The sequence below is a fragment of the Porites lutea genome, chromosome 1, assembly GCF_958299795.1.
Source record: "Porites lutea chromosome 1, jaPorLute2.1, whole genome shotgun sequence".
Taxonomy (NCBI): Eukaryota; Metazoa; Cnidaria; class Anthozoa; order Scleractinia; family Poritidae; genus Porites; species Porites lutea.
Window position 1 is genome coordinate 57565370 of NC_133201.1, and position 14014 is coordinate 57579383.

At 39.3% G+C, this 14014-nt stretch overlaps 1 protein-coding gene across 1 annotated transcript in view; it reads left to right on the forward strand.

Annotated features, from left to right (window-relative positions):
* LOC140932719 (uncharacterized) overlaps nt 1-11114 on the forward strand; it is a 97960-nt gene extending 86846 nt beyond the window's left edge. The window contains exons 7-16 of the mRNA XM_073382231.1: nt 2670-2785; nt 3079-3218; nt 3592-3789; nt 4469-4570; nt 4920-5057; nt 7255-7542; nt 8451-8588; nt 9362-9430; nt 10296-10409; nt 10821-11114. Coding sequence (XP_073238332.1) covers nt 2670-2785; nt 3079-3218; nt 3592-3789; nt 4469-4570; nt 4920-5057; nt 7255-7542; nt 8451-8588; nt 9362-9430; nt 10296-10409; nt 10821-11114 — 1597 coding nt within the window. The remainder of the gene's footprint in view (nt 1-2669; nt 2786-3078; nt 3219-3591; nt 3790-4468; nt 4571-4919; nt 5058-7254; nt 7543-8450; nt 8589-9361; nt 9431-10295; nt 10410-10820) is intronic.
* Nucleotides 11115-14014: the final 2900 nt, after the last annotated feature.

A 14014-nucleotide genomic window follows, 5' to 3' on the forward strand; every position in this document is an offset into this window, starting at 1 on the left:
GATTTCATTAGAGAGCTTAAGCAGAGTCAAAGAAATTAAAGCAACTTTTAACGAGCAAAACATTACCCTGCACGTGCATGATGCACGCTTTTCTGTCGGTTTTTTTTTGCGTCGCTGCATGACTAAAAATATGAAACAAATGAAATTATCCAATTACTGCTAGTACATCTACATCCTGCAGCTGAAGAAAAAACAAAATGTACATGTATCGTTTGTTTTTTAACGTTATGTAAATCATTACTATCATCATCAACTATCTTTTTTTTACTCCTTGGACGCTAACTCTTCAATAGAATCCTGTAAAAATCTATGGTCTGCCCAGAAATTACACGCCCATTGAATAGATGGCCAAGTCTTCTCTTCTCCGAGGGGATTTCCTGTTAACATTTGGTCGATTTAGTACCATATTGACCCAAGCTCTACTTCAACTTTATAAACCTTTTTCACGTGAGCCTGGCCATGATGGTGTCCCAGGCCAGTCCTGTGGGAGTTAGCCTCTTTTCTTGCGTAATCGCTTTCTTTTGGTCTAGTGGTCAAAAAGCTTTTATTATTTATAGTTGTTAGCTATTCCTATTAGTAGAGTACGCATGTACTGAGTTGAAATTTTGTGTTATTTTTAGATCAAACCATTTGGTGTAATCCCAAGTGAGATCACAGCCGGTGATGAAAAAGCTATTTTATCTTTGCTCTGGCAAATCATCCGCTGGCGTCAGGTATAAAATTACTTGAATCTGTATCTTTAAAAATAGCTTTACTGTCTAAAAAAACTCTTTTCTTGGCCTCCAAATTGCTTCTCAAGTCTGAATACCTCTCTGACTGGTCTTGTTTACTTCGCTGTAAGGGAATCCAGATTCCAGAATCGGGGAAATTTTTGCTTGTGGAATCCTGAATACTGGTACTTTGAATCTGGAACCTACAACCTGGAATCAAGAATTCAAGACTGTCTTGGATTCCCTTACATGAGGATCCCTACTGATAAAGACCGCTTCAATCTTTATCTGCTGTTCTTTAATTACCTAATGTTTTCTATCAAGATAACAGAGGTGATAAAACCAGACCCTATGGATTATGATGAAGACAAGAAGTTGATAACTTGGTGTCAGGAACGTATCAAGGGGTTTGTACAGAGCTTCTATATCACTTTAACTGTATCTAGTCATTTGAAGTATATGTATGTATAGGTAGAGTATGGTCGACCAGGTGAGCGTTGTACTGAATAGGACTGTAGTTGACAGTGACTGACGTTTTGACAACCTGTGCGGTAGTCATCTTCAGCGTCAAAGTGAGTTGTATCACGTCCGATCCGTTGATGGTTATTGACCTGGTTGGTCAAATAAGTCGCAATTTTGTTGGTCGTCTGTCAGTTAAGCCGTGATGTTATTCGCTATGAAGGCTCTATTTAAAAGTCATAGTGGTGCATCTCGATCCGTCTATTGTCACAGTTTAACAGTCGTGTTACTAATGCACGAGTTAAGTAAGCCTGTACACAGACGTTGTTTTATTTGTCTTTTCGTTCTTCACCCCTTGCGATGCCAGTCAATAAATCCCCCGCGGTTTTTATTATTTATCACGCGCGCTCGACGAACTTAGAAGAGAAAATAAAGGGTCTGTGAACAGGCTACTCTTAAGTAAAGCTGTTTTAGTATGGCTGTGCTACATTGTTACATGAACTATTTGCTGATATACATTAAATTCTTCAGCCGTTTGTTATGAAGCGCAATACACACTAGTTAACATCAACGTAATTTACCGATCAAGGTAGTGATGTAGGTTCTTTAATTTAGGATAAGTTTTTCTATGATCAATAACAGAAACAGCAATGTGCAAATCAGTAACCTGACCACCGACTGGAAGGATGGTTTGGCATTCAACATTCTTCTTCACTCCTTCAAGTAAGTCAACACTGAAAAAGCTCTTGATCTCCCTACCACCTTATCTCCAGTCATCATCGAACACCAGCGAGGAAGCCGGAACGACCAATAGATGATTTTAAATTTTTTTCACATGACATGAGAATTCCTTTTTAGGTCATCCTTGTCATAAAAGCTTTGGTCCCTTTAGAGGAATAATCCGCAGCTGAGGCTGTCGAAATTATTTCCAATCTAAGAATTGAGACACAGGGGTGCATAACAAAATCAATGGTTATTGATTCAAAATAATTTCCATTCCTTAATTGCTTCAATCTCTCGGCTGATTCTTCGTTACCTATAATATACGGTAAAGTGACGTCATTAGTGCTAACATCGTCCGAAAAAGAAACGTCAAGCGAGAAGCCATGGGGTCGACGAGGTTGTTAGCTCACGCGAATTGTGTCCAAAGTGTCCAAATGAAATGCAGTTTCACCATTTTGTACGACGCTAATCTTACAACTTGAAAGACTCCCCACCGAACACACAACTGGTAATTATTGTTCTACAACTCGCACGAGGTTTACTACTTGAATCTAATTTTAATAGTTGAACATGTAGTGAATATTGGACAGGTCTGGACACGACTGCCTCAATCACATAACGGTGCGCAGTTCCTGTCATAGTTCTAGACTGGGAATGAGCTCTAGATCTCTTGCTCAAAAACGGTTTTTCCTTTTTCTACCTCAAAGCTTAGCGGTACTAGTAGAATTTTACGAGTGAAAGTGCGTTATTTTAATTTGTTTGTTCTATTTTTCCCAGTCCTTCTCTGTTTGATCTTGATACGATCAGTTCAAAGGACGAAATGAGTCGTCGTGCGCATGCGATAAACCTGGCGACTACTGAATATGGCGTGCCAGCTATTTTCGACCCTGAAGGTAAGATTGGCAATTGAGGCATCTTTAGTTAAATTCCGGTTAGAAGAAGGGTTTTCCACTTATAATTTATTAAGCTTTTCCACGAAAACATATGCACCGAAGCAATTTTGGTTAATCGATCTTCAGGGGCCGTTTTACATAATGTATTTTTTGGATTTTTCTTCGTCGAGCATTTCAAAGTTTTGATGAGAAGGCTCTTCAAGTTTTTAAATAGTCAGTACACAAATACCAATTTTATTTAAAGAACTCTTGCAAATTCTATATTATACGTTTGTTCTTATTTCTTTGTGCAGATTTTGACAAGGATACTGCCGATAAGAATCTTATTACGTTGTTCCTGTCATATTTGTATCAATTTGCGGCCAAAGGGAGCTCTGTAACGATCGTGGAAAAGGAAGTAATAAGTCCTTTCGAAACATCACTGATGGCGGAGGTAACGTTAATCCGCTTCATTTAAATTTCAGTGGGTATTTAAAAATATTCGTATCAAACCCAGGTCTAGTCTGTTAGTTATTGTATATGTTACTTTAAATAACTTTTACTGATTTTCTTAATCAAACAAATCGGAAAACGTTAAGTAAGTCAAGCCCTGCATTGACGCTGTACACGCTAAAAGTCCTGCGTCAAAATTGCTATCTGGATCAAACTACGACAGTGTAGTTAGGTGTAGTTACTACCGTGGCATTTTGAACTTCTATCTTTTATTTATTTATTTCTTTTTTAATTAAGTTAAATAACAAAGCAAATTCACAACTACTTTTCTTCTTTCCATGGTCAATATCTAATTGTGATTACTCTTGGGCCAGGAATATGGTTTCAAGACAATCTCGACACGCCATGAAACGTCGCGTTTAGTCAACACTACAGTTGACTTTAAAACAATCACACAAGCTGGAGAAAAGGATCAAGACGATGTATTTCACGACTTTAAACTAGGCAAAGAATCTGGACAAAAAACACTACTCTATCCTTCGGCTTTCCCTCAAGGCGTAAGTGTTGAGCAGGTAAGATAAGTGAAGCACGTTACTTTAGATTATGTGGCCGAACGAAACACAAACGTAATTGAGTGAAAGCTATATACCCAGCTTAGTTGTCTATAAACCGCCATTGGAACTTTTTAGCTGGCGCGTTGTAAAGATTCTCTTTAGCAAGATTGTGACATGTGACCCACACACTTGTTAAAAAAAAGAAGAAGAAGAAAAAGAAAAAAAATGGATCACTCGAATTACATCCTGCAGTTTATCAAGTGCCAAAAGGGATCACGAGCTGATGTACAACTTATATCCCTCTAGAGCAAATCTAGAGCACCCTGGTAAATCTATCATCGGGTTGGGGCGTCATCGCTCTCTTTACAAGAACTTGTTTTCTCTCCTTTTCTCTTTCTCTTATTCTTTATATACGCCCATTTTTTTCTACTAGTGGAAACACTCAGATACAGTGCAACTTCTTTCAACTCTCTAGCTGCGAGCAAAACTAACAAAAAGAGAAATGGCCAAACAAATTACGAATGTAGAAGTAAAAGCTTATTGTTATGCTGTTGGATCCGGTGCTTTCCATTCATTTCAAATAAAGCATCATCCTGTACTTTTTTCATTTGCCTATACACTTGCAAACGCGTGCGTACACTTTCACGTTACCGATACTTTTTAAAAGACGGTCACTTCATTTCTTTAATATTTTCAGAGAAGACCTTTTGTTGTGTCTCCATTTCCAAGACAGTCAGGAGGCTCCTCCAGAGCTTCGAGCGGTGCATCCAGCCCTATATCCAAAGATTCAGACCCCAAGGTACACTGCAGTGGAAAATTTTGCTTGACAGAATTACTTCAGTGCACGTGGGCTCTGAGCGAGTGGACATGCGCTTAGAGCAAGTAGAGTTGTTGTAATTTTTTTTACTTTTCCTTCCCGCCTCGATTAGCTACAGGCTATTTTGCGGGCAAGGATCAATTATGGCATGTATTCAATGCATTTAATAAACGTGAACTTGAACTCTTTGCTACTCGTCTGCCGCAGTTAATGTTACTCTTATTTATTGGTAGTTAATAGATATTTTTGGAAGACATCGGCATTTGAGTATTACTCCGTTTTTGTCAGTTATAACAGAGATAAACTTTTTTGCGGCCTACTTTTCTTCCAGGAACTGGAATTGGAAATTCACAAGTTAGCACGACCCCTTGATACTTTAGGAGAGGGAAGTTATAGTTACACTGTTACACAAACCAGGCGAATTGTGACAAATGGAAGTGACAGGAGTTCTTCAACAACTGCCTACAAGGTATCTATCTTTCGCTTTCATGACCAGTTTATTCAAAAGTGGTTTTACTTTCAATTATGTATCCTTAATTAGGCATATCAAAAATATTTTAAGACATCATAACGCTTAAAAATTCCTGACCCGTGTTCCCTTTTTCATTCTTTTAACCAATTTCATACCACCTCTTCCTATGTAGGACCTATAAGGTCTTGTAAAAACGTTTCTTATACCTGACAATACGTAGATATTTAAGTCCAAAGACATTACCACATGTATCAGCGACTCTGAGACCCCTAATACAGTAAAAACCTGCGTGTAAGAATCTAGTGGCTTAAGAACCTGCTGCCAAAAATATTTGCCATTTTAATTCCCCAAAATATAAGAAACTTTTTTGCCGGGATTTATCTGAGTGACAGTTGAATTATGATAAACGTTTCCAAGGAGATTGACATGAGATTTGAAAATTTATAATCAGAAAATAGCAAAAAATAAGAGTATTAAGACGGAATCCACCAGGAAATCAAGTAATTTTAATTTTGAATGGACAAAAACCTTGTATCAGAATAATTTAAAGCATATTGCACTCTGTTTTTAACATTTTTCAAGGGCTAAAAATGTAATTAGTCATTTGTAGTAACACCAAAGAAAATTTCTAACGGTATCCCTAGAAAATGAATGTTAAATTTCACAAGAATGGTGAAAAGGCAGGTAAAATTCTGAAAATTTAATGTGTTAAGATATAATTTTGCGAAATTTGGCATTCATTTTCTCAGGCACTCATAATAAATTTTCTTTGGTGTTACTACAGATGACTAATTACATCTGTAGCCCTTGAAAAATGTAAAAAGGAATGTAATATTCTTTAAATTTTTCTGGTACAAGGTTTTTGTCCACTGAAAATTAAAATTACTCAATTTCCTCGTGGATTCCGCGTCTTAATATGATTGTCGTTCCTACAACTAACAACAAAAAAGTTACATAAAGCACAGAGTGCAAATTTCCTCATGGACCCTGCAAAAAGGAGCTTGTGCATGTTTACAATATACAGTTGTGAATAAAATACTGTATATATCAGAACCAAACCCAATTTTTTTGTTTTAAATCCATCTACTTCACATTGAGCCTCTCGCGCGCGCGAAGAGCGCGCAGCGAAGCACCATGGGTTAGGAAACTTGGTTGTTTAAGATCTGGGAAATTTTGGTAGTGACTTGCTGTCAAGTGACCGTACGCCCGTCCGTCTGCACCCCAGGTACATCAATGTAAAAAAACTCAACCAACAGTTATGGCAACCCAAATGAAAATCGAGGTTTTTTTGGCGGGAAATCGCATGACCAACCGCTTCTTGTGAAGCAGGGACAATTAAAGAGTCAGTAAGACAAAACGGAAAGCGGAAATTGTTTCTATATCCGTGTTGTCTAAAGTATTAAGCTTAGATTAATTGTCATATCCTCATATTTGGAATATAGAGAAAGAGAAAGACAGAGAAAAAGAGAAACTACGCGACAGGCTAGCGAAACTCAACAAGAAGAACGGCGACATTAAGCTAGAGCAAGCGATAAAAAAACAAAGTAGGCGAATTTCGTAGGAGGGGCAACATTTACATTTTGTAGCGGCGGTGAGAAAATAAGAAATACTAGCAACCAACAAGGTGAAAAAAGAACAGCACTGGAAAAAAAAAAAAAAGCAAAAAGGAATACAAGCAACAATTTTTTTTGTGAGCACATACAACAATTTTTCCATAAAACGTGTAATGAGGAAGTTTCACGTGGCAACAACAACGAAAAAGAAATGTAAAAAAAGTGTGCTGCATGTGCAAAGTTGTTTTTTTGCTAATTAGATTTATTGTTTCTTTGGCCGTTCTCGTTGCCGTCGCCGTTTAGTATTACACGATTATATTTTTTGAGTAAATTATTAGTATATTAACGAGAGCATCGCTTTTATCCCCGGCTAAATGTATATATTAGAAATTAAGAACCTGAAGGGGCTAAATTGCCAATAGCTACCCCAAAATACAAGAACCTTTTTTGACAGGTTTTTCCACGCGGGTTTTTACTGTAGATCTTCGGCCTAATGTGTTTTTCCTGGAGAATTTAGGGTTTTGTGTAATCAAGAAGCGATTATGCTTTATCATTTCTAAGACTCAATCTGAACTAATGCAGCCGCTATCCTCAACTCATAGTTGCAACAATGCTAACAAGTCTTCTCTTCTTATCTACAGACACTGCAATCCTCAGCCGCAGATTCAAGTACAGTCATAAAAGTAACGAACACTGACAAAGGTACCGACATACTGAGTGGAAGAGGAAGTAAAACAGATACCAAGGTCACAGAAAGTAGCGTGAAAGATACAGTGATAACTAACAATAGAACGGACCAGTATCCTGACGTTTTTTCATGGGAAAAAGAAACAGGAGGAAGCATTAGGACCACCGTTCATGCAAGGAGAGAAACAATGGACAAGAAAATAAATGAAAAGGAAAAGGAGAACGTGGGAAAAACAATTAACGTACGTATGAACTGTTGTAGAGATGTACAATCCCCGTTTATGTCATCTAAACAAATTCTTTAGTCTTCCCCAAAACCTCACCTCTTTTTTGTATTTGTTCGGAAGAAAAATGGTCTGTCTTTTATGTCTTCAGAGACATTGATAGTGAAGAGAAAAAGAAAAGTCAAAAATTGAAATTTTAACAATGATGTCTCTATAACGATATGAAGTCTTTTTCAGTGTTTGTTCGATCTTTCACGGGTTTATCTGCATGCTGATTTCAGAGAGTTGTTGAGCGCGCACTAAAGAAATAATGGGAGGTATACTGGTATCATCCGTTAGGGTGGGTTTCTACTGCCGCGTAATTTTTACGTGCTTACGCACGCTAATTTTACGTGCGTAAATAAGATGGAGACAATGTATTGAAGGTCTCGCGTACTCGTAAAAATTGAACCTCGCTCAACTTTACTTTTACGCTTGGCCTTTCATACTTGCTTTTATTTTATGTAAGCGCGTAAATAAAATAGAGACGATGTATGCAAGGTCACGCGTAAAAGTAAAAGTTGAACCTCACTCAACTTTCCCGTTTACGTGTGGCCTTTCATACATTGCCTCTATTTCATTTACGCTCTTAAATTTTACTTGCCTTCGAACGGAAAATTACGCCACAATGGAAATCAGCCCTTAGAAAAAACGTTCGGCCTATCAGAAGAGCGAGTAGGATTTCGTGAAATAATTGATAACATTATTGAGACAATGGATAAACATGATTTCAAGCTTATTGAATGTCAGAGTACGCTTTTTTATTAAATAAAATTAAAAGGGAAAAATCTGCTCTTCTTGGCTCGTAATAAGGTTACCGTAGCTACATAGACCACCAGATTGTTCAAAATACGATTGTGATAACGATGAGAAATTTCAACTTCCAGGATCCCGAAAAAAAGGTTCCAAACTTAACATTGTCCACTACGGACACAGGAGCAGGGAGTTATGCCTATTCTGTAACCCAAACAAGGAAAATCATCACAAGCTCAGGAGAAAGGGTTCATTCTACAACATCTAATAAGGTATGTTTTCTTTTATTAAGAAATCGCAGTTCTCTGATAGTGTAGCATTGAAAATATATTTTAAAACAATGGTCCATAGTTTCCAGCCATCTTCCCACGGAAAACAGGAGGACGGAGTTACTTCTTCGACTTCAGACATTACAGTCCTCATTGAGTGAGTCAAAAACCTTGATGCAAGTAACAAATGTCGCAGTTGCGAGTGGAAATAGTGATATGCACTCTACTCTTCTTCTTCTTCTTCTTCTTCTTCTTCTTCTTCTTCTTCTTCTTCTTCTTCTTCTTCTTCTTCTTCTTCTTCTTCTTCTTCTTCTTCTTCTCCTTCTTCTTCTTCTGTGATAAAGTACTGGGGATGTATTCTCGAGAAAAAAGTTCTCGAGACAAAAAGAAAACTGTTGTTGGCACAACTTTTATGTTACTATTATTTGATTTAAAACAACAGACGCATCGTGGATCATAACCCTTTTCTAAAAGAAAATGTCTTGCTCGCTCACTTGATTAATATCAATTCCAGAGAAAAGAACTCTACACGCTTCGATCCGCTTGTATCTGGCGGAACTCTGATTCGAAAGGAAAAAAAACTTTTTTCTTTCTTTTCCTGCCAATCATCTTATCTCACGCAAAACCCAAAAAGTAGAATGGCAAATCTCAAAGGATAACAACTCCGTGAATGATAATTATAACCAATGAAAACTTCCTCTGTCTTTGAAGGCGTATTCTAATTTTTCTTCCAGGACCCTAAAGAGGACTCTCTTAAGTTAAAATCGCCTTCACAGATCTCAGGAGAAGAGAGTGGCAGATACACGGTGACCAAGACCAGAAGAATCATCACATCAGGAGGACAGGTTAGTTCCACTGCTAATGACGAGGAAATTTCTGACTTTCTTATCAGCTTTCATATATACTAAATTCGCCTTCTATCAACGCCCTCAAGAAGAAATAAACTAATAAAACATTAAACTATTCAGAGTAACATACTAAGGCCGAAAGAATAATGTTAGACGTAGAGAACTGGCCAACTAAATTCCTATTGCACTTATTTCAACCGAACTCTTTCAATTCGTAAAATGCTGACATATTTGTTGTCTTGTCTTGTGTTCACGTTCTCCGCAAAACGTGAACTTAGGCCCCACTTTCACGTCGCAGTCTTGCAGTGATGGCAACGAAATGTACAAAAAAGTGTGATACACGTGCAAAGTTGTTTTTTGCCAATCTAAGCCTATAAGGGCTGCTTTTGGTCGTTCTCGTTGTCGTTACCGTCGTCGTCGTCGTTGCTTCAGCTCCTTATTTTTTGTAAACGTGATCGCTTTGTAAAGGAGGTTAACAAGACAACTACTTCCTTTCAAAGAAAGTATTTGTCTTGTTCACGTCCTCTACAAAACTCTTGAAATTAGGCACTTGGTCACGTCGTTGTTGTTGCAATGTATAAAAAAAGAACGGGATGTATGTGCAAAGTTGTTGTTTTGCAAATCTTAGGCCCTGTTCACACTACTGCGTTTTCAAAAGTATGCGTTTTCGTTGTCATTGACAACGTGTCGATTGATTTGCATCCACACTAACCTGTTGATGCGTTTTCGACTCTCCGTATTAAAAAGTTCGAAAACAATAGGGTTGCACGTTAAGAGGTAAGTTGAACCTTGTGCGCATCCTAGAATCACGCGCCTGCGATATTTCCTCTGTCTCTGAAGGTGTTTTCTAATTCTTTTCCAGGACCCAGAAGAAGGCTTTCTTAAGTTAAAATCGTCTTCACAGATCTCAGGAGAAGAGAGTAGCAGATACACGGTGACTCAGACCAGAAGAATCGTCACAAGTTCAGTAGGACAGGTTAGTTTCACCACTAACGATAAGGAAATATCTGATTTTCTTATCAGCTTCTATATATACCACATTCGCGCTTTATCAACGCCCTTAAAAAGAAATAACACTAATAATACATTAATTAATCTATTCAGAGTAACATACTAAGGCCTAAGAATCAAGTTAGACGTAGAACAGGCCAACTAAATTCCTTTGTTAACTTTGTTAACCATGTTCGATCCCTTTGACATTTAATTCAGAATTGTGAAAAGAATTAACAGAAAAACAGGCGCCCCTGTTTCTGACTGGAATAAAAGGCAGGTTTTCCTTTCCAGAGTGTTTTGGAACCTGAGATGTTTAAAGGCAGCGTAATAATATAGCATAAACTCTCTCAATTTAGCCACACACATTTAATATCTTACATTTTATAATCAACAGACCCTACAATCTTCAGCTGAAAATTTCCAAACCGTCAGGAAAACAAGAGATGGTATACATAAAGACATTCTAGATAAACAAGGAGATGAAACGAATGCCAAATACAGAGAAGTGACATTGCAAGTTACACCTATATTAGGCAAAAACATAAAAGCAAGTCAGCAGACACTATTTCCGAGGGAAGATGAAAATAAGGAGAAGGCTAAAATCACTGTTTACACAATAGGAGAGGCAATAACAACCAACGAAGAGCGCACGCCCGTAAGTGTTTGGTGTGGTTATGATAATGCGTGATCTTTTTATATACTAGACTTTTTTGGCGCTTTAGTCATGTCGTTACTTCCCTTTACGTTTGACCGATTTTTTGGGTTAGACGTCCTAACTTAGCAATAGTGAGCTTAAGCAACAAAGACGGTGGTGGTTACGAAAACGTCACTTCATAAAAAGTGAATTCGATTTGCTCCAAACTTCGTCGCACTTATTCCAACCGAACTCTTTCAATTCGTCAGATGTTAAGAAATTTGTTTTGGGGTTTAATTCTAAAAGACTGTATCAAATTTCAGGAAAAAAAGAAAAGAACGTTGTTTTCTTGTGTTCACGTTGTCCGCAAAACTTGAACTTAGACCTCATTTTCACGTCGCAGTCTTTCAGCAGTGACGGCAAAGAAATGTACAAAAAAAGAGTGATGCACGTGCAAAGTTGTTTTTTGTCAATCTAAGCCTATTGCTTTTTTGCCGTTCTCGTCGTCGTTACTGTCGTCGTGGCCGTTGCCTAAGCTCCCTATTGTTTATAAACGTGTCTGCTTAGTAAAGGACGTTAACAAAGCAAAACAGAAAAACAACTACTTTCTTTGAAAGAAAGTAGTTGTCTTGTTCTCGTCCTTTACGGGACAAGACAACAGCTTACTACTTTTTTGTCTTGTTCACGTCCTTTACAAAACCCGTGAAATTAGGCACTTAATCACGTAGTTGCTGTTGCAATGTACAAAAAGCCGTGATGTACTTGCAAAGTTGTTGTTTTGCTAAAATAAAGACCTGTCCACATTAATGTGTTTTCAAAAATGTGCGTTTTCGTTGTCATCGGCAACGCGTCGATTAATTTGCATCCACACTTCCGTTTTGAAGCGTTTGCGATTGTCCATTTTACGAAGTTCGAAAACAATAGAGTTGCACGTTGAAAAGTAAGTTGAACCATGTGCGCATCCTACAATCACGCGCCTGCGATATTTCCTCTATCTTTGAAGGCGTATTGTAATTTTTCTTCCAGTGCCATAAAGAAGACTTTCTTCCGTTAAAATCGCCTTCAGGAGAAGAGAGTGGCACATACACGGTGACTCAGACCAGAAGGATCATCACAAATTCAAGAGGACAAGTTAGTTCCACTACTAATGACGAGAAATATTTGACTTTCGTATTAGCTTCTATATATACCGGATTTGCGCTCTATTTACCAGCTTAAGAAGAACTAAAACTTATACTAGTTACAGCTATCGTTAAGTGCCAACGAGAGAAGATTTAACCTATACGTGCGCGCTGTTGAATTTGTTTAGAAATGTCATGAAATACAGTAATTGATGAGAGACAGGTTGAACTTAATTCGTTTGCATTCGAGTGCAAACTTAAAGCAAGGGGCACACATACAACAACCCACGGCCGTGCCAGTACTTCACGCATGAGTATAGCCATATCGCGCGGTCAGTGGCAGCCACAGACAGCTGTTTCACCCTTATTGGGAGCCGTCGGTCAGTGACCGGGCAAAACCCGTGTTTCTTTGCATCTTGACGGTTTATGAGGGGCGGTGCGATGCCCCAAGGCCATGAAAACAAAGGGAAAAAAAACGGTCCGACAAAAAAGGAAAACAAAAAAACTAGGCTACCCTACACGGTAAAAAGACCGCCAAAATGGGAGGGGGCCCCTCCATATATACGGAGCCAGCTTGGCTTCGTGAACGGGGATCAGGAAGGTTGTTGTCCACTCCGACTGCGGGCCCGTTCGTGGCTGAGGAGGCCGATGCGAGGCAGGCAGGTCCTCATGCAGTGTCGGCACATGTAGGTCAGGTCTGGGTTGTCAGCGGTGGAAAAAGCTTGAGCTTTCCTCCTCTGTCGTTTGTCTTTGAGGGAATCTCTCCGGTTCTCTTCAAACTGTGAAGCAAACTGTGGAGACCTGCCTGAAATTTAGCTTTCACTTCAGCTGAGCGGAGGTCGCTGACAATGAGTTTTTTTCCTCTGGGAACACTCTTTCTTGGTTTTATTTGAGCTGAAGGTTGAGTTTGCAGCGGACAAGGCGTTGATCTGTATGGCACCGTGCGCTGGGCATAACTCTGGTGTGCAAGACATCTTTCAGGTCACATCGGCGCACTAAAACAAAGTCGAGGAGATGCCAATGTTACGACCGACGATGCATCCAGGTTGTTTTCAAATTGTGTCTTTGCTGGAAGATTGTGTTTGTAATGGTGAGTTGTTGCTCCGAGCAGAACTCTAGCAGTAAGCGCCCCTTGTTGTTGCAGTTTCTAACGCCATGTCTCCCAAGGACTCCTTTCCAGGCTTTAGTGTCTCGACCACCAGGCTTCAGTGTCTCGACCAATTCAAGTCACCAAGGATCGGTACATTGTCGACCGCGGGGGTGCTTTGCAGTAGCCTCCGAAGGTCGGAGTAGAATCGTTCCTTTTCTGCAGGTTCTGCCTGAGGCGTAGGGGAGTAAACACTGAAGAGTGTGAGGTGTTGTTCGATGTTCAGCGGAAGACGCATGGAGACGATGCGATCCGAGTGACGTGAGGGCAAAGTTTCAAGTTTCGAGACGATGGAGTTCCTCTCTATAAAGCCTACACCTGAAAGACCTTTCTCAGTTGACAGTTTGCCAGATCAGTAGATGGTGTAACCGGCACCCTGTTCTTTCAGGCAGCCCTCTTCTCGGAGGCGAACTTTACCGAGAGCTGCGATGTCGACATCGACTCGTGATAATTCGTGCGCAACGAGAGCGGGGCGGCGTTGTGTATGACCGTTGTCGGCTTTGTCGAGCATGGTCCTAATGTTCCAGCATGCGACTTTCAAGCCCTTGTAGTCCTTCGGTAAGGATTTCCTTTGTTTCCTTCCACTTGACTTATGATTTGATTCTGTTTCTATTCGGCCGCTTGAGAAGATGCCCGTTGACGGCGGCCAAGTGGGTATAGAGGAGACGAGCTTAACCACCTGTATT